General features: G+C 38.6%; 2 protein-coding genes across 3 annotated transcripts; both read left to right on the plus strand.

Moving 5' to 3' along the window:
- Window positions 1-2,156: 2,156 nt before the first annotated feature.
- On the plus strand, window positions 2,157-10,452 carry LOC6046095 (mediator of RNA polymerase II transcription subunit 12). Of its 2 annotated transcripts, XM_038259774.1 has the most exons (9): window positions 2,157-2,469; window positions 2,530-4,270; window positions 4,329-6,706; window positions 6,769-6,825; window positions 6,997-7,792; window positions 7,859-8,046; window positions 8,117-8,402; window positions 8,463-10,128; window positions 10,199-10,452. In XM_038259774.1, exons 2-9 carry the CDS (start codon window positions 2,534-2,536, stop codon window positions 10,357-10,359), a joined length of 7,269 nt encoding a protein of 2,422 aa, XP_038115702.1. In that variant the 5' UTR covers window positions 2,157-2,469; window positions 2,530-2,533; the 3' UTR covers window positions 10,360-10,452. The 2 variants fall into 2 exon arrangements, with proteins under 2 accessions (XP_038115702.1, XP_038115703.1); XM_038259775.1 differs by lacking the exon at window positions 6,769-6,825 and having other exon boundaries at window positions 2,158-2,469.
- Window positions 10,453-12,348: 1,896 nt separating this feature from the next.
- On the plus strand, window positions 12,349-13,242 carry LOC6046094. Its single transcript, XM_001863311.2, has 4 exons — window positions 12,349-12,588; window positions 12,669-12,819; window positions 12,876-12,976; window positions 13,038-13,242. Exons 1-4 carry the CDS (start codon window positions 12,511-12,513, stop codon window positions 13,158-13,160), a joined length of 453 nt encoding a protein of 150 aa, XP_001863346.1. The 5' UTR covers window positions 12,349-12,510; the 3' UTR covers window positions 13,161-13,242.
- The last annotated feature ends 8,426 nt before the right edge of the window (window positions 13,243-21,668 follow it).

Here is a 21,668-nt window from a genome sequence, read left to right on the forward strand (position 1 = left end):
GGTGATCAAGCAGATCTACCTCCAGTACCGATGTTTATAATTTTTTACGCGACACTAAGTTTACTTATCTCACTTATTTATGTATTCAATATTTTTCCTAAATTTGAAATATTATCTGGGCCGAAACGTGGGAAATATAAATAAAAACGTATTATGATTTTAGGTTAAAAAATGTTTGGTTTCTTGAATTTGTCAGTATTTTCTGAAATACTCATGATATTCTGTAAGAGTACGTGAAACTTACATCCACTTTACAGTTTAGCAGAAAAACTAACTTGCGTGTCTTAGTGACTTATTTTGTGTAATTCCAAGCGCATTTTTTTACATTAAGCCTAATAGAACGCTTTCCCAATGTAATGAGTGCAATCGGAATTTCAATCCTCAACTAGGACCAATACAACTGGTGATCATTTCCCTATGGATTCGATTGCTTATTTCAAGCTAGATTTTTGTCTCTTATAGGTAAATGTAGTCCCGACAGTCAAGAGTGTTACTATCAGGAACGGAGAAATTATCAACATTGATTTAAAAAAAATCATTTGATAAATTAAACAAGCCGACTATATATTAAATTTTTTGAAATTTTTTTTTTAAATGGTGGCAGTGCGTGGCCGAATGGTTACGCTGTCCGCGATTCTGGGTTCGATTCCCATCTGCTCCAACCTTCCATCGGATGAGGAAGTAAAATGTCGGTCCCGGCCCTGGTTGTTAGGCCGTTAAGTCATTCCAGGTGTAGGAGTCGTCTCCATGCCATAAGTACAAACAACACACCAAACCAAGCCTACTCCGGTGGAATCGCTGGCGGCGGTTGGACTCGCAATCCAAAGGTCATCAGTTCAAACACTGGGGTGGAAGGTTCCTTGGAGTAGAAAGAGGTTTGGGTGCTCTCCCCATTCAAGCCTTCGGACTCCTAGATTCGAGCAGAAACTTGCAATATAGACCACAAAAGACCCGTGGGTCGTTAATGCGGATGGTTTGATTTTTTTTGTTAAATCGAATTTCCATTTTTGGTTTAGAATCATATTTTTTTTTTTTTTCAAAAATGTGTGAACAAATTTTGTCCATATTTTTCTTAGCTTAAAAGCTGTCTTTTTGTCAACGATCGTTGGGAATTTCTCTGTTTATTAAAAGACAAAAAAAGAAAAATAATCGATTTTAAAGAGAGTAACTATTTTCATTTATGTGAAACGTTTGTTTAGAACATAACACTAAACAATATTTTAACCCAATGAAAAAAAAAAAAAAACACACATATTACGGTGAATAGCGATTTCAAGAAGACTTTTTTGTATGAAATTATGTTTTTTTAACCGACTTTAACGATCTATAGCCTAAACTTAACCTTAAACCTAACAAATTGGCTCAAAATTTGCACAGGCATATATTTTTTATTTAAAGAATCGAGCCGGGGGGTAGTAATGGGAACTTATCTAAATCAAAAAATTAAAAAATCATGTTCAAACTTTCGGAAATCCTGCGAATAACATAACAAATTAACCCTCTACTGCCCAATTTTTTCCCGAAGTTTTTTATTTTTCCTGTGTTTAGGAGGTCATTTTGAGAAACTTTAGTTCTACTAAAAAAAATACTTCTTTTGTTTTATGTTTTTCTTGTTTTATTTTCAGTATTTTAATTAGCTTTTTTCTTGTTTAGTTTATTTTTGTTTTTGTAGTATTTGGCCTATTCTTTCACCTCCTATTATTACATTTTGCCTATCTAATTTTTTCACGTTTTTACAGTCACTTTTACAATTTTTTGCTTGTTTTTAACATTTTCTGTTATCGAATGACACTACAAAAATTACTGCATACTTCTTTTTTTGTTTGGTTGAAAATCTAGCTGTATTAAAAGAGTTTCTAAGCTTTTTATGAAAAAATCCTCCTCCTCCTATATCAATGCTAGGATATGAAAATTATAAGCAACTTCTTTTTATAGAGTTCAATCAATCAAATTCGCAGAAAAAAAGGTTTGAATGGATATATTGCAAAATTAGAACTGCATCTGCAAAACAAAAAAATGTTTCAACAAATTAAACTGTAAACTAATGGTACAAGAAATATTAGCTTCCCTTTCTTGCTACCAGAGTGCTTCCCTCGACGGTACAGTAGAAGCTTTGGTAGAAGTATACACAGGCAACATTACAGTATTGACATCGTCCAAACATCACTCTCCCATTGAAACGTAGGAGCTACATAAGAAAAGTCGCGTCGTGATATTTATAAATTTTCTTTCCTTAAAATAGTTTAAAATAACGTTGTAAAACTAGATAAAAACGTTACCATTGTGAGAACAATGTAGAAAAGAAGGCAACAGTAGTGCGTTTGATCGGATTACGCATAGGAAAAAGTGGATTCAGAGCCAATTAAACTGTGGCATCACGGCAGACATATTTGAGAGTTTCTTTTTCAGCGTTGATTCAACACTTCACACTATCGTAGGATTATCACCGAAAAAATAAATAAACTAACGGTAAGGGTTTTCAGTTGTGTCAGTGACTTTGTTTTTAGTATATTATCTTCTTTTCTTTAGATAAATGTGGGAAAACATGAATATGAGGCCGTTGAAAAGGCCACGGCTTGGTCCACCGGATGTGTACCCGCAGGAGGCGAAGCAACGAGAAGATGAGCTTACATCAACCCATGTGAAGCACGGCTTTGCCACCGAACACAAGCTGTCGGAGGAGTTTGGTACAGCGAGAAATTGCAATGTGACTGCCAGTAAAGTTGGGGCCTATTTTAATGCTATACTGGCAAGGAAAGAGGAGCTTATGACACTTCCGGATTCCGGCAGGAAGAAGCAACAGATCAATCCGAAGGACAATTTCTGGCCCGTTACGGCGAGGAATAAAGCCACCTTGGATACGTGGTTCAAGGATCTAGCTGGAACTAAACCACTCAGCAGTTTGGCGAAGAAAGCACCAAGTTTCAACAAAAAGGAAGAGATTTTTGCAATGTTGTGTGAAAATCAAGTTACAATGCAGAGAGCAGCATGGTTCATCAAGCTCAGTTCCGCTTATACGGTGGCTGTTTCGGAGGCAAAAATTAAAAAGCGACAAATGCCCGATCCCGCCACGGAGTGGACTGGGACGTTGATTAAATTTATGAAGGACTTGGTTCCAAAATTGCACGATCACTATCATCAAGGCCCCGTTCAGGAGAAACCACTCAATAGTTCGAGTTCGACGGGACCGGCTGGGGCTATGACGCCAAACTCCAGCCTAAATACAAACTCGTCAACGATACCACCCCCGTTGTCCAGCCCTGCCGGAAGTCTGCACAGTCCAGCTAGTGCGAGCTTGAGCGGAAGTGCGTCACAAAATCAACCTCCGCCGTCACCCCAGGAGGAACAGAAGCTCGCCCAAAAGCAGTGGAGTTATTGTACGCAACTGTGCAAATACATGTACGAGGAAGGGCTGCTGGATAAATCCGAATTTCTCAACTGGGTGTTGGATTTGCTCGATAGGATGAAGTCTTCACCGTCGTCTGACGATGGAATTCTCAAGATTTATCTGCCTTTGGCGATGCAATATTTGCCTGATTTTGTTCAATCCGAGCGGTTCTGTCGTCGACTTGCGTATGCAGTGTGTAAGAAACTTGCCCATTTGATCAACACCATGGCCGATAGTCATAACTTGTGTTTGGCTGACACTGGGATCAAGCCAAAACAGGAAACGTCTGAACAAAAAGACAAATCTAGCAAAACCGCTAAAGATTGCGACACCAAGTTGGAAATTGCTCCCTTGCAAGTGAATCCATTTGAGACGATTTTCTCGGAGTTTATGAGTTGCTCGCACCATCACGATCTGTTCCTTCAGCTATCGGCAATCATACAGGTCATCACGCTGGAATGCCCAACTGCTTTGGTGTGGTGTGGAGTTGGCGAAACTAGATCATCCTCGGTCCTGGCCGGAAGTCCGCTGGACCATCTTCCGGTGGCTCCCTCTAGCTTACCGATGCCATCGAGGTGTGAAAAATCCAACAAAGAAGTAAGAGAACGATTACTACAGAGTGAGGAAAGCATCAAGCTTCGCTCAAGACATGCAGAATCTCGTTGGTGCGTTGATAAGTGGCAGACAGCCGCAGGAAACGCAAGCTTGAAAATCCTATCCGTGCTCGATGCGTTGGATGGCCACTGTTTCTTCCGTATGGATACGAACAACTCGTTGGACACTTTGTACCAGAAGATATTCCCTCCACTGCAGTTGCAAAAAGAATCGCCGAATAACAACGCTTCGGAAAGCAAAGATGGTTCCAACAAGATGCTAGAATACGTATGTAGTGATTTTATTATCTGAGAATAGGTTTTTGATATTTTTTTTTCTCTTTAAGGACGTTGAGCAAGACTCTTCCATAGTGAAGATTTTGTGTGAGTGGGCTGTTTCCTGGCAGCGATGGGGTGAACATCGAGCGATGGCTGTTGCCTGGCTTCTGGATAAGAGGCAAAGTGAAATTTTTTCAACGTATGAAAATGAGAGTGGAAACAATGCAAATTCGTCTGACGATAAGGACTCGGTCATCTCGGGAGGAGGAACTGGCCTTCCGGTGTTCCAGAACATTCTCATGACGTTTCTCGATAACGATGCACCGATTTCGGAGGAAAATGGCACAATCCAGAGCAAAAGCCAGTTTACCAATTTGGTGCATTTGTTCAGTGAATTGATAAGGCATGATGTGTTTTCTCACGATGCATACATGTGCACCTTGATATCTAGGGGAGATTTACTCACGGGAACCGGGATGTCTTTGTCAGATACGCAGCCGAGTTGCCAGACTGGCTTGGGCACGGGTCCCATCTCGAACAAGCCTGCATCTTCCTCACCGAACATCAACCAAGGAATTGAGGAGGATGTGATGCAGACTGATTTCAAAGCAAAGTTAGAAGATTTGGACGATTCAAACGTGGACGATGATTTGGATAAACTGCTGCAGCATATAAAGGAAGACCAGCAAAATTCGATGGACGCTCCGGATAGTCCGAAGGATCCGGAACACGCAACCGCACCAGTTACAAGTACCGTTTCCAACAAAACAGAATCATCGAGCAGACACTTTTTGTATACGGAACATTTTCCGTTGAGCCAGGACGACCCGATTTCGCTGCATGATTGCAATCAACGCTACATTCTGCTGTACGGAGTTGGCAAGGAACGAGACGAGAAGAAACATGCTGTCAAGAAAATGTCCAAAGAGATTTGCAAACTGTTCTCGAAGAAATTTAGCATCGATGTCGCTGAAGGTGGCAAAGTGAAGAAGCACTCGCGGAATGAGTTCAACTTTGAGGCAACCTCAAACAAATGCCAGTCGATGTCCTATTTTGATCAGCACGTGGTCACATGGCAATGTGCAGTGCAAGTTCAAGAAATGTTGAATAGTTTTTCGCTCGGAAACAGCAACTACCTTCCAGTTCAGGAGCACGTCGCCTTTCTGTTCGATCTGATGGAATCGGCATTTAACATTTACGGTTTGATAGATACGTGCATTCAGATATTGAAGGAACTCCCGGAGGTAGAGTTACAATTGATGAGCAAGAGCTCAGTTCTCGTCAAAAGCTACACAACTTCGCTCAGTTTGTACGTGGTTGGAGTTTTGCGGCGATACCATTGCTGTTTGCTACTGTCTCCAGAACAAACGATCGCCATTTTTGAGGGCCTCTGTCGTATTGTCAAGCATGTCAGTAACCCAAGTGACTGCAGCTCGGCCGAACGATGCATTTTGGCTTACTTGTACGATCTGTACTCGAACTGTGCCTCGCTGAAGACTCGTCCCCAGCAGGAGCCATTCCATAATGCATACCCAAAAATTAAACAAGCGCTGTATACTCCTCTGCAACCAACTCCCTCTGCACATTCGTACAATGCACAGTTCATGGCAGATATCATAGCATCTCCACGGCGAGGTGGTAGAATTGAGCAAATTTGGGCTCGTCAGCTGAACGAATCAGCCTCGAATCGTTACAGCTTTGTCTGTAATGCTGTTATAGCCGTTACACGTGACATAGACAATGATACGCTGAATGATATCGCGGTTATGTGCTCTGAGCTAACAGCCTGTTGCAATGCCTTGTCTACGGAGTGGCTTGGTGCTCTCATAGCTCTGTGTGGTTCCAGCAAGGACGCCGGATATTATGTGGATTTAATCACACAAGTAAACATCCAAAATTCCGCGATACACAATGCTTTGTCTGTGTTTACCAGCATCCTGGTAGCGAGACACTGCTTTTCACTGGAAAATTTCATCGGATACGTCGCATTGCCAGCTTTGGTACAAGCTTGCAAGGGCCGCAGCGAATCGACGCCTGAAATTGAAGCCGGTGCCCGACTTTCATGCCATCTGCTACTGAGACTGTTCAAAACCGTCGAATGTCCCCAGCCTGGACTGTACTCGGTGAGCACGTCCCCAAACCCAATCACCACCGTTGGCCAAGCGCACAACATCAAGCTGAGCTGCGATCGACATTTGCTAGCCGCTGCCCATCAAAACATTGGAGTTGCTCCGGTTCTTGCCGTACTCAAGGGTATCCTCGTCGTCGGAGATGCCACTGCACAAAAGACGCAAACTTCCATTTTTTCCACTGGCAAACGGAGCGGATTGAATACGCCGGTGCATCCCGGAAGCACTCCCAAACATGCCGGCGATTTGAGCCACATTCTTGGCACGAGCGATTTATCCATCCTTGGCAACACGGACGAATCTATGCTGGATCTGACGTAAGTTCAAGCTAATATTTCTTAAATTTATTGATTTCTTTTTTATTTAGTTCCTTTCACAGGCTAGTTGAGTTTAATCAACTTTCACCAACCATTTCCGCTAAGACGGCCGCATGCAGGTGTGCATTTTTATTATTTATTCTTCGGTATATGTCGCATTTAAAATCACATTTACTTGTCTGTTTCTCATTTGTGTCTGTGTTTTCGAAATGGTTGGTGAATTCAACTGATTTGTAAAGCCATAAAAGAAACGGCAGAAAATAACCTTATTTTCCCCTTCAAATCCACAGACCAAGCAACGCGAACCAGGACAGCACGGCCAGCCTGTCCGATTTTGCCCAGCACGTGCTGCGTCAAATCTGTTCCCAGGAGTGGGTACTGGAGCGATGTCTTCAAAATGCGGAAGAGCTTTGCCAGCAAGGAATGCTGATCGATAATATGCTGACGGCCAAGCAGGCTCAACGTCTGCTGCACATGATCTGCTACCCCGAGAACGAGTCAAATTTGATTGCTGAAATGGATCAGAAGGCAATCATAGTTCGAATTTTGGAGAATCTCGAGCAGTGGTCGCTGCGAATTTCCTGGCTAGACCTACAGCTGATGTTCAAGCAGACCAACTGTACCCCCGAGCTGTCCAACTGGCTGGACATGGTGGCACGAGCTGCCATAGATGTGTTCCAAGTGCAAGATTGTAACGTGATGCGATCTCTGCTCGAGGGCCCAGGAAAACAGGAAAAAGCTAAGTCATCAATGTGGTTGGTAGCACCGCTGGTAGCGCGATTACCAAGTGCAGTGCAGGGACGCATCTTGAAAGTTTCGGGACAGGTCCTTGAAAGCACAAACATGTTTAGTAAAACAAAGGAAAACGCCGGAGGTAACAACAGCAGCATTGGGAGCCAAGGTGGAAACAGCAACAGCTCAATCAGCTCGAACGGAAGCGTAATGGCTAGCAAGCAGAGCACCCACCTGAACCATCAGCCCTTCCTGGGATTGGTGCTGACCTGTTTGAAGGGCCAGGACGAGCAGCGGGAAGGTCTTCTGCAGAGTCTGTACGCCCAACTGTCGCAGTTTTTGCAAAACAGAGATGTGAGTTTTAGCTTTTAATGCAAATTGAATTTGTTTTTTTTTTCAATTTTGACTTTTTTATAATAGGTTGAAACTATTGGTGGCATTGAAGATCCTTTGGGCTTTGAAAAGATGCTGGATGCTCTACAGTTGCGTTACTCACTTGTAGGAGGACTGTTCGATGCGATTCAGAAAAATTCCACATCTACCAGCGATTGGTCGATACTATTCGCGCAGCTTATCTCTCAGGGTGTGATTGATTTGAGCAACAATTCGTAAGTTTTTGAAGGGGCGCCCTTTTTTGTTGCATGATACCGAATTAAAATTCTCGTTTCAAATTTCCAGCGAATTATTCACTACGACTTTGGATATGCTAGCAACTTTGATTCACTCGACCTTGGTCTCAGACAGCAGCCAATCGGAACGAGATGAAACAAAGAAGCAGTACACCAATTTGATGAAGAAACTACGAAAAGAGCTGGGAGATAAAAATAATCCGTCGATTAAGTATGTCCGCCAGTTGCTGCCGCTGGCCAAGCAGACCTGTGAGGTAATTGCGTGTGAACCCGCCGGAAGCTCAACCGATGCCAAGGGAAACAAAATCAACATCGATAGCATTGAGAAGAAGCATGTAAGTATTTGTTACTTCATTTGAAGAGTTACACCCAACTTATAAATCTTTCAATTTCAGGGTCTGCGATTGGCTGACAAACAGCGAGTAAGCGTTTGGGATTTGTTGGAAGGACATAAAAATCCTGCTCCGCTGTCGTGGGCATGGTTTGGAGCGGTTAAAATTGAACGCAAACCGTTGGCCTACGAAGAAACGCATCGTTTGTTGAAATATCATACGCACAGTTTGGTCAAACCAAGCAGTTACTATTATGAAGCCCTGTCGCTGCCTCCGGAAGATCTGGAACCGCTGCCAGATAAATCGAAGGACGATATGAAGGCCGATACCCCTACGTCGGACCAGTCTCCAGCTCCAGCCGGCAAGAAGGGCAAGTCGCAAGCAAGAAAACGTAAGCCTAAAGGTGGATCCACACCGCAAACTTCGCAACAAGCTGGACAACTGCAAGGCATGTCCGGTCAGCCGGGTGCTCCAGTTCAAGCGAATCAGCAGCAACAACAGCAACAGCAGCAGCAACTTCAGCAGTCGCAACAACAACAGCAACAACAGCACCCAATGACGATGACGCCTCAGCAGACGATGCAACAGTTACAGAACGCCAACCTTGGCCAAATGCCGATGGGATCTCATATGGGCCAAATGAACCCACAGACAATGCAGCAGCATTATCCGCAACAAAACCCAAATCAGATGCTCTCGCAACAGATGGCACAGCAGCAAAACATGGGCCAAGGAAATCAAGTCGGAGGAATGGGTGGTATGATGGGTGGACCACAGCAACATTCGATGACCCACTCGATGCCCATGGGAGGTCAAGTTGGAGCTGGAGGGGGTGGCAATCAGTGGGGTGGATACAACACAATGCAGCAACCCCAGCAAGCACAACAGCCAATGTACTACAACCAGGGCATGGGACAACCGGGAATGAATCGATTCGACCGCCCTCAACTGAACACAAACCCAAAACAAGTGTTGTCCAACATGTTGCGGGCACGTCTACCGACCAATCCAGGATTCCTACCTCAACAAGCACAGCGCAACCCTCAACAGCCGTTTATGCGAGGTCCGTTGAGACCTTCCCTGCCCAATCAGCTAGCCGGAACTGCAACTGGTGGTGCAATGATTGGCCACTCGGGAGGAAGCATGATTCAGACAAACCTGCTCAACCAACAAAACACGGGAAATGGCAACTCAGGAGGAATGGCCAATCCTAACATGATGGGCATGCAAAACATGCAGCAAAATATGCCCAACAACCAAGGCATTGGTATGCAAAACATGCAACAAGGAGGCAACATTGGCAATGCCGGAATCGGCGGAAACAACATGATGGGAGGTCCAGGGATGTTCCAGGGTCAAGGTGGTCCGTACCAAAATACCAATCAAAACTATTCCAACTACGGCAATCAAGGTATAGTCCAGCAAGGTGGCCAAGGTATGATGGGAAACTTCAACCAGATGGGACAACAGCAAAGAAACAGCCAAGCGGAATACATCGCTCAACAGCGGGCTTTGGCCGCCAGAAGTAACCAGTACGGACAACACGCCCCAAATGTAACAATGAACAATATCATCAACCAAGGAGCAGTACCACCCTACCCAAGACAGGGCGGTAAACCAGCATCGGCAGCAGTCGCTCAAAATCAACAACAATTCCAGCAACAAAGACTTCGACAACAAATGCTCATGCAGCAACAGCAGCAGCAACAACAGCAACAACAACAGCAAGGTAAGATAAATACAATTTTAAAATTATATGAACACTGATTGGTTAATCAGTAATTTAATCAAACTTCCAGGCATGGGCCAGCAAGGCAACACACAAGGGATGGTTCAGAACCAGGGGCAGGGCATTAATCCACAGCAAACGCCCAATCTGGTTGCCCAACTGCAGCGGCAAATTCCGAACCAAGCCAACATGATGAATCAGCAGTATTCACACCAGCCACCACCGTATTAGAAGCGCGCTCTCCACATAATCCAACACGTCGGATATATATTATTTTAATCAAATTACGTCATTATTTAAAAATAAACAAACAATAAAAAACAAGGTGTTTTGACTTTTTTTGTCATGAAATCAACTAACGTCATGATTCGAAATCCGGACACTTAGTAGCATATCATTTTTGTTATAGCTACAAAGAGAAAAAAGAGTTCCCAAAATCGTGAACAAGCGTTCATGAAAACAATTTGAACACTTTGTTCGTGGTTCCCATTTTCATGAACACTTGTTCACGATTTGGGGAACTCTTTTTTCTTCTTGTAGCAAAAAATCATGTAATAAGTTGGAAATGTAGAAATATCATCAGGATGTAGTATAAACAGCAGTTTTAAGAGAATGCATGCAAAATATGTCCTTTCTAACAATTTTTCACAAGAATTTGAAAATTAAAATAACTTGTTGTGCTTCAAATCCCGGACACTGATAAAGGTTGATTCGAAATCCGGACACTCGATTTTGCTAATGAATTGCACAAATTTGGACTGAATTGTTAGTGAATGGCATTCTTTAGGTCTCAAATAAGCTGTTAACATCAAATCAATCGATATTTTACATAAAAAATTTGCTAGAATTTATGGAAATCAAAACCATAAATTTCTGCTTTGCCTTCCCGGTGGTTTGGACGCCTTTGAAATATGTCATTGAAATGTTTTGCATTTTTTGGTAATCTTACAAGATGAGGTGTCCAGATTTCGAAGCGTCCGGGAATTCGATTCATGACGTTAGTAAAGTTTGAGCCCCATCGGAAGATTTTTTTTTTAGAGTCACACCCAAAAATGACTTGCAAAAATAACTTGCTAGCAGTGATTTTTTCAAAATTCCACAGATTTTCTTTTATTGCGAATTGAATATTACACCTTAAAAATGATTCTTTAAAAAAATCAGAGCTTCGCTTTGCCTTATTATTTCAGTGGACTTCGTTATGTTTTTGGGATGAATATATACGCCCAAATTGCCAAGAAATTGAGAACTGGAAAACAAGAATTACATTTTCAACAGTTTGGCAGTAGTCTATTTCCGTTCGCTCCCAGCCACATAAGGGGACAATGATCCTTGAAAAAAAGCTACGTTATTTGTGGAGGTAACTTCATATCATTTCTAAGCATATTACGTCTAGAATTTTCCTGGTGGAAGCAAATGATAAGGCTCGACTTCTCCGATACTTTTTAAAATTGACAGCTTGTCCAAACATATTTGTCAGTCATACACTGCAGGTCAAAGTTGGCCGTTTTTATACATCAAAAACGATAAAAATTGAAGACGTGTTGAAATGGATTTTTTTTTTTATTATTATTATTTTTATTAAATACATTGTGTTTAGTTCTGATCATAACCTTAAACTTTGCCCAAGACTAATAAATCGATCAAAAATCTATTTCCAAGGTACCGTACTTGTTCGGAAACTGGGCAGAGAACGTAGCCCAGTTACCAAAAGCTGCTCAACAACTGGGCAGTAAGAAATATCATCAAACACGGCATTAAATTTTATGAAAACTTTACGATTTTTTTACATTACAATTTATAACCATAGATTTACATCAAATAAAGTATTACCTTTTATACTCTGCAGTTTTTGCTTTATAATTTAAAAAAATGACTTTTTTAAGTTGTTACGTTCTGATAAACGATAAACTTAATAATTCATATTTAAGCTATTTTTTATGTCATAGTTTCAATTTCATCAAAACTAATGATTTGAGAACCCCATTACAATCTTTACAAAAACTGCAAGTTTACAGATATTTACAAGTATTCAATACAGACAAACGTTGACGTATCGAACTCATCATTTCAAAAGAACTTATAAGCGTTAAATTTTACAAAAAATCTTATATTTATAAACTGTTTAATACGATCATTTGAACGACAAAAAGTTCACAAGATTAAAAATTACTCATTTTTGTACATACAAAAAATGTGCCCTTTTAAAAAGTTGATTTAGAAAAGAGATGCTTGTTTTGTTATTTACATTGCTATAAAGGAATGAATCAAACATTATTATTATTCTGATAAAACAATTCTGCAGTTTATTTTGCCTTATAAAAAATAGTTCTGCAATTCTGTGATATAAATAGTTGCAACCAAACAATTCTGATTGTTAGAAAAATGGATTTAAAAACGCCCAACATTGTACCCGGCGAAGCATCGGAAACTGATGACGAAGAGGAGGGAGATGGCGTTAAGGTATAAGAATTTTCTTTGCTTTCCGAATCTTAATCAAAACAGCTTCGCCAATAATATTTTTTTGCAAATATTTATTTTAGATTGTAGTTATCGAAAACGGGCCAAATGCCCCGCCTCAAATACAGCTCTCTCCCCAACGGAAGTCATCTTTGGGAGAGGCAGAAGAAGCATTCGAGCAACCTGCCGGATCGGACGCAGATATTCGGCAACTGCAGTTGCAACAAATTATCAGTAAGTTCAATTAGAGCAAGCTTGCACAAAAAGCCTTGAAATAATCTGAATTACAGACGAACGCTGCATTTCTCTTTTGAACGAGTTCATTCACACGACGGCAGTTTCCGTTTCCAAACAGCTGGTAGAGACCGATAATTTGCTCATGAAATCACAGGTACGCCAAAATGAGTGAGCCTATTTTTAGAGAATAATAAAAAGAAACTTTTCAATTACAGGTGGTGTTGCAAAACACAACAGTGACTGTTAAAAAAATCAACGATTCTACAGAGCAGGTCGCGTCGAAATTACACGATGTTCTTTCGTTTAATTTTATTCCGAAAATTGAAAACCTGTGCTAGAGTAAGCCGATCTTGATTGCTGGACATTTCGCCCAGTTAAGTGTACTGAATTTTAATTAAAAAAATGTCTTCGAATGAGTTTTATTGTTTTTATGTTTTATTTTTCTACTAGGCAAAATGATAAAATTTGACTTACTTGAACTAATTTTTGAAAAAATAAAATTTCCAGTTTCTGCCAACGAGAAAAACATCCAGCAAGCAGGAAACTTCCCTTGGTTAAATTCTAGAAACAAGTTGCGAAAGAGTTTAAATTGGTCGCTCAGTTATGACATAATTCTTAATTAACCAGTATTTTGAGCTGATATTTTAACCAAATTGACAGGAAGCTTTTCAGGAAGTTATAAATAGTTGCCTCTCTGTAAGCATGTGTCAGACGCAAATTTTATTTTTTGATCGCCAAGATGACATTTTTTATGAGCAAAAAAAAATATAAATCGTATGGAGAATATACACGGAAAAAATCAGTTCTCGAAATCATGAATCAAATTCACGAATGCGAGAACCACGAAGACAAGAATTGATTTTTTCTGTGTTTGGACAAAAAAATTAATTAATAAACAAGAACATCTGGTGAATTTAGTCAATTTGTAAATTTAACGAAAAAGCTAAGCAACGCCTTGAAGCACACTGCACGGCGATCAGCCTGAGTGACGGTCGCGAAAAACTCTCTTGGAAACCATAATTCCATATGATTTCGGTGAACCGGAAAGCACCAATAATTATCAAGTTTTTTTTCGCGCTGCACGAGAGAGTAGAAAAGCTGTGAATCTGTTTTTGCACACTCTGACCGTAGAAAGAAAGGTAAGACGAACGCGCGCGCGCGCCGGCGAATAATAATAAAAAAAGAGCTATACGAAATGATTAGGGAGCAGAAAGTTGGAGGAAAATATAAAACGATCTCTCACGCGCGCGCCTCAATTAGGTGAAATGAAATGATCTTCACTTCCGCTTTGATGTTATCATTAGTGGTGAATTTGGCCTGGACTGGACTGGACCTGGACTATGCACTTTAATTTGGAGAGTTGTGTGTCCATCGAACTGAAAAGCTAATTGACGATGACCGGACACCAGTTTTGGGCTCACCAAAAAGGAAGAAGGAATAAAACTAAAAAAACTTAACCTAAATTTGCGAGAAGCTTTACCTTTCTTCGGAAAGGGTTTATCGGCATGATATTATGGTTAAAATAAATAAATTGTTCGCCCTATAGCATTGCCTTGGCGTTCTCGCTTGCGAGATTCCGACTCGAAGCTAGGTGTCCACAGGCATGATTGTTGAGAAAATGGCGAAACTATTTTTACACTTAAGCTTCCAACCATCCCGAGATTCGAACTGACGATCTTTGGCTGTTATAATAACATATTATTTAATAACAGAGATTTGTTCGAAAAATGAATAAATTATTACAAGAAAATTCGAAAATAGGGATGAAAATTGCTCCTGTTATACACAACATTTTTGATCAAAATGTTGGATTCTTTTGATTATTAATATTTTTTTAAACAAATTGTTGAAATCCTAAGGGGGGTATATCAATAAAATAAAAAATCAACCTTCTATATTGATACTTTTAAACACGGTTTTGGTTTAAAGACCATGGCCAAAATAATGTCCTTGACAAAATTGGTCAATTTTGTCTAACAGTTCTGTGCCATATTTAGCAAAATAAGAAACACTAACAAATTGGTGAGAGGGGTCTTTCAAAATTTTTAAAAAATCTACTTTAGAATTTTTAACATTTAACAAAAGTTTTGGTTCAATGACCACATTTCATTGCCAAAATAATTTCCGTGACAAAATTGGTAGTTTTTTTTCCCATACTTCTGTGCCATATTTTGTAAAATAAAAAATAATGATAAATTGAGTCAAGCACACTTTTCAAACTTTCGAACAAATTGTTGATTTCCTAAAGGGGGTACATCAATAATTAAAAAAAATCAACTTTCGATTTTTTCACTTTTAACAAAAGTTTTGCTTCAAAGGTCACATTTCATGGCCAAAATAATGTCCTTGACAAAATTGGTCAATTTTGTCTAACAGTTCTGTGCCATATTTAGCAAAATAAGAAACACTAACAAATTGGTGAGAGGGGTCTTTCAAAAATTTTAAAAAATCTACTTTAGAATTTTTAACATTTAACAAAAGTTTTGGTTCAATGACCACATTTCATTGCCAAAATAATTTCCGTGACAAAATTGGTAGTTTTTTTTCCCATACTTCTGTGCCATATTTTGTAAAATAAAAAATAATGATAAATTGAGTCAAGCACACTTTTCAAACTTTCGAACAAATTGTTGATTTCCTGAAGGGAGTACATCAATAATTTAAAAAAAATCAACTTTCGATTTTTTCACTTTTAACAAAAGTTTTGCTTCAAAGGTCACATTTCATGGCCAAAATAATGTCCTTGACAAAATTGGTCAATTTTGTCTAACAGTTCAAAAAATCAACTTTCGTATTTTTAACATTTAACAACATTTTGGTCCAAAGACCACATTGCATGGCCAAAAGAATTTCCGTGACAAAATTTAAAAAAAAAATCCATAGTTTTGTGCCATATTTGACAAAATAAAAAATAATAACAAATTGAGTCAAGGCCACTCCTGGAGTTTTTTTGTTTTTTTGAAAAGGTCCAATAATTTTTTTCAGTTTTTGCTTTTTTGGTGTTTTTGAAACCGCCTTGAGTCAGGATTATTGAAAAACACCCGAAAAGCAAAAAAAAATATTAAAATTTGGTTTATTGGACCTTTTCAAAAAAAAAAAACTCCAGCCTTACAAAATTTTCGAACAAATTTTTGATTTCTTAAAGGGGGTAAATCAATTATTTAAAAAAAAATCAACTTTCGATTTTTTCACATTTAACAAAAGTTTTGGTTCAAAGACCGCATTTCTTGGCCAAAATAATGTCCTTAACAAAATTAGACAAATTTTTCCCATTGTTCTGTGCCATTTTTGGCAAAATAAAAAATAATAGCAAAGGTCAAGGACACTTACAAAATTTTCGACCAGATTTTTGATTTTCTAAGGGGTGTATCAATATCAATAATTTAAAAAAATAACTTTCAAAATTTTCACTTTAAGCAAAAGATTTGATTTAAAGACCTCATCATGGTCATTATAATGTCCTTGACAAAATTGGTCATTTTTTCCCATAGTTCTGTGCCATATTAAGCAAAAAAAAAAAAAAAAAATAACAGATTGGGTTATGGACATTCAGTAAATTTTCGAACAAATTTAAATAAAAAATAATGACAAATTGGGTTATGGACATTCAGTAAATTTTCGAACAAATTTTTGGTTTCCTAAGGGTTTCCTAATTAGAAAAAAATCAACTCTCGAATTTTTCACTTTTAACAAAAGTTTTGGTTTTAAGACCGCATTAAATGGCCAAAATAATGTCCTTAACATAATTATTCAAATTTTTCCCATGGTTCTGTGCCATATTTGGCAAAATAGAAAATATTAACAAATTGGGTCAAGGACACTTACAAAATTTTCGAACACATTTTTGGTTTCCTGAGGGCGGTATATCAATAAGTTTTGGTTTAAAGACCACATTTTCATGACCAAAATTGGTCAAGTTTTTCCCATTGTTCTGTGCCATATTTGGCAAAATAAACAATAATAACAAATTGGGTAAATTTTAGAACAAATTGTTGATTTCCTAAGGGGGGTATATCAATAATTAAAAAAATCAACTTTAGTATGTTTCACTTTTAGCAAAAGTTTTGTTTCAAAGACCGAATTAAATGGCCAAAATAATGATCTTGACAAAATTGGTCAAATTTTTCCCATAGTTCTGTGCCATATTTAGCAAAATAAAAAAAAAAATAACAAATTGGGTCAAGGGCAAATACGAAAATTTCGAATCAATAATTTAAAAGATCACATTCAATATTTTCACTTTAAAAAAAGTTTTGGTCAGATTTCAAAAAATTGTCCACGTGGTTTATGGATGGTCCAATCTCAGAAAATAAAAGAGAAAATTATTGCATTCTCAGCCTTTCAAAAATATTTTTAATGGTACACTTTATCAAAAAATAAAAATGAAATACTTTTCGGTTTGGTTTCCCCTTAAACATACAGCGAAAATCAACTTTGAAGCGTTGAAGCATTGTTAGAGCAAAGACCCAAAATAAAACAACTAGAAATCTTTTTTTGGTTATTTGATAACTCCAAGTAAAATTTTCCCGGGCACTTTTGAAAATCGTGTCTAATCTCTGTCCACCATGCTATTTTTTGCACAAAAGACAAATTAGCTACAATTATTGAGATTATTTAACTGCTGGCGCAGACGTAATTTTAACCTCCTTCTGCCGAGTGCCATGATTCAAATGGACGAATAATTAAAAATTTCTTTTTGCCCCTGGAGAGGATACGGCCTCAACGCGCTGATCGTTTGTTTCCTCCGCTGGAATATACTTGTTTTTGTATTCATATGTATGTGTGTATGAGGATGCACACATACACAAGAGGCGTTTGTTAACAGCCCGACAGAAAGAAAGCGACTTAATCATCAACACCAACCACCGTCATCATCATCGTTGCCACTTAGCGACTCAGTCAATGATTGGCTATAATTTTATGCTCAGTCCTCGTTCGGCTCATCCGGTCTGGCCACGGGTGTTTTGTTGACCATTGACTAGTTCGACGCAACAGTCGGCATTTCTTAAATAAGCTCGAAACTTAACGGATTGGAATGCCAGTAGAGTACCGACAGTCCTTTCCAAGTTGATTATAAAATATGTATTCATTACAGTCCGGACTCGATTATCCGAAAGTTTGTTATAGAGTTATAGATAGATTTGATGAAAAAATGTATCAGCATAATCCAAGTCTGACACAAACTGTACTTTCCCATAATTTCGCTGCCAGCCAGCAGGTCACTTCAAAGCATTTTTGAGGTCATAATTGAGCTCAAATAACCAAAATACCACAACTTTTGTTCGTGATTCGATTATCCGAGTTTTTTTGATGACATCGAATAATCGAGCCTGTACTGTACTAGAGGTTAGGCTTCCAACAAGTATTAATGTATCTAAGAAGATTTAACAAATAAATCATGACGACTTAACGTGGTGGGTCGATGGCAGCAAAGGCCTGTTTTCTAATAAGGATAATCACGATTATTAAAAATGTAATTTTTTTTTAAACACAAGAAGATTAGTTTATATCAGCTACTAACTATTTTTTTTAACAGCTACCCATTCCAACGATTGAGGCAAAATGATTAATTATAAAAATAGTAAATAAAAAATAGATCACCCTGAAGCTAAGCTCAAATTTTGCATTGGACCAGCAAAATTATAATCAGCATGAAATTAGACATTCTCTGCAACTTTTTGCTTGACTGTCTAAATTATTAGACGTAAAAAAAACGTTGAAGCATGCCCCCACGAACCGCTTGGGTTTATCTCAAGCGTTGTGAAAATTGTAAAGTGGATTGTATAATGTATGTTAGAGCTCTGCTCAACGCATGTGGCACTGGACGAAACTCGATGTCCAAAAAAAACAGCTTTTGGTGATAGTTCCGGTTTCGAAAATTGCTTCTCTACACTTTCGATTCGACCGTTCCCCACTGTGTAAAAGGCATGGCACCGAAGTCATCGTCAACGGTTGAATGGAAATTTCACTTTCTTCAATCACCACCCAGTGTCCATTCGATGAATATTTTCGTTTTAAAGAGGCGAGAAGTTGGTCACAACGTTCGTCTTTTATTTTTTTGCTTCTACTCTTCATTTTTATTTCGCGGACGCTGCAACTATGTGAGCGGAATATGAAATTACAGTTGGGAATTTCGACGGGCATATTTCGCATTCAACACAAATTATTCAAGTATTTTTAGCGGTGTAACGTTAAATGTTAATGTAAACGTTGGATTGAAAAGGATTTTATTTTCAATTATTAATTAGGACTTGAACAGAGCGACGGAAACAAATTGAAAAAAGGTCAACGAGTAGCCTTCATCAGTATACTACAAGTACTCGAGGGAATCAGAGAATACCTTTTTTGTGCAGTAATAATATCAATCGAATTCAATGTACCATGCTTTTCCATCGAAATGAGGTCCCAGTACATTTTGCTGGAGACACATGGTGCTTTAGTTCCCCTAACAAAATCAACAATAACAAAACATTATGCTTTATGGTCAATTAAGGTGGTAGAAGGTGACTTTCACATTTGGCTGTCAATGATAGTTCTGAATTAATTAATGCTCTATGGGTGTGTAAAAAAACTTTTGGGAAAAAATGGGGCCTTCGCCCTAAAATGATATATTGGATATATACATGTATAGTAAGACCAAGAATTACGTACGCCTCACTTGTCTGGTGGCCAAAAGTTAAGGAAAAAAAATCACAAGATAAACTAGCTAAACTGCAAAGATTAGCCACCATTTCAATAACAGGAGCTATGCAAAGCACTTCATCTGCCGCATTAAATTCCTTGTTAAATTTACTTCCTCTTCACAAATTTGTAGAATTAGAATCATTTAAAAGTGCTTTATTAATGAATCGATCCACAAGAATTCAGGATAAAGAATTGACTGGGCACTTAGAGGTTCTTAAAAACTTTACTCTGAATCCGGCGTTAAACTCAATAGTAGACTGGATGCCGACCAAGGCAAACTATGACATTCCATTCACAGTGGACGCTAAAAGTCGCTACGAGTGGGATAATGGTGGGCCTAATCTTCGTCCAGGCTCTGTTGTGTTCTACACGGACGGTTCCAAAATGAACAACAAGACGGGAGCAGGAGTTTTTGGCCCAGGAATTGAAACATTTGTTTCAATGGGACAATATCCAACAGTTTTCCAAACCGAAGTTTATGCAATAATTGAATTTTGCACATTTGATTTAAAAGGAATTATAGATTTGCTAATATTTGTATCTTTTCTGACAGCTTGGCAGCACTGAATGCTCTGAAAGGGTATACCTGCCAGTCAAGACTAGTATAGGAAGGAATCTATTTACTAAGGCAATTATCCCAAAATAACGCGGTTAATCTTTACTGGGTTCCTGGGCATTGTGGAATTCTAGGACGAAATAGCGGACAGCCTGGCAAGGAAAGGATCTGATGCCGACTTCATTGGCCCAGAACCTTTCTTTGGTGTTCCAGACTGTTCTCTAAAAATGGAGCTCAAACGGTGGGAAATATCAACAATACAATCTATTTGGAATTCTACCGATTCTTCTAGACAGGCAAAAAGATTTATCTTTCCAAAAGAGAAACTTTCTCGAGAATTACTAAAACTAGACAAAAAGAATTTAAGGGTGATCGCTGGTTTATTAACTGGTCACTGTCCATGTAAATATCACTCATTCAATATGAGGAAAATCCCAAACGCAATTTGTAGATTTTGTAATATTGAAAATGAAACATCAGAGCACCTGCTTTGCAATTGCGGTGCCCTGACCCAAAGTAGAATTTCATTTTTCGGAAAAGAGGTCTTACAGCCCTTCAATATCAATATATTCCGTCCTAGTAGGGTGATAGACTTTATAAAACAAGTCGTACCTAACTGGGACAACACGCAGTAAACAGGAGCTGCCTCTCATCGTTCCATGATGTTGGGTTAACCTGATTTGCTATAAAAAAAGGGTCACACCACAATATTCCTCTAATTGGTCGCAGTGGTATCAAGGCTCAACAAAAAAAAAGTTCTGAATTCAGGGTCCATTGAAATGAAATGTAAAAATAATCAATATATGTCAATGCTTCCACAAACAACACAAAGAAAACCATTTTTTGATTAAAAACATTCTGAATCAAGATTTTAATGTTTTTTCCAAAACAAACATGGCCTCCAAGTGGCCGATCTGGAATGATGCCTTCCAGAGCCTTAATATAGGTGTCAGCTCTTTGACCTTCACATCAGCAAACAAAGTTGTTATATGATCTGTAACTGTATTCAGCCATTTTAATAATATCTTTTTATTTTTCAATAAAAGCCCAACTAATCACCTTACCTTTTAAACGTGGTGAGCTCATTTTTTCAGCCGTTCCAAAGAAACGGCTGAACTTAAAAAAACGCCACCCTATTTCGGAAAGGAGCGCACTTACTTGGCACTAACCGTCAAACAAAAAAACGGGTCTAATTATTTTGGCCAAGACTTTACATGTAGAAAAATATATTTTTCAACATATATTTTTCAACATATTTTTCGAAACAAATTAAAATTTTCATGAAAATAGAAGTTTTACCAGCGATTACACGAAAATTTATTTTTTTAAAGTCTTATCAAAACATTCTCATATTGCCAATATCTCAGCAACTCATCGTCCAATTTTCAATGATAAGAATTGAAAAAATTCAGAAATTTTATAATCTTTTCGAAAAAAAATATTTTGGAAATGTTGGACATTTCAAAAGGCCCAAACATAACGCCCATTTACGTCCATTTTTCTCCGCCTACTCACACAGCAGTAGCCCCGACCCCTCTTCGATTTGCGAGAAACTTTGTCCTAAAGGGTAACTTTTGTCCCTGATCACGAATCCGAGGTCCGTTTT

The sequence above is a fragment of the Culex quinquefasciatus genome, chromosome 3, assembly GCF_015732765.1.
Source record: "Culex quinquefasciatus strain JHB chromosome 3, VPISU_Cqui_1.0_pri_paternal, whole genome shotgun sequence".
Lineage (NCBI taxonomy): Eukaryota > Metazoa > Arthropoda > Insecta > Diptera > Culicidae > Culex > Culex quinquefasciatus.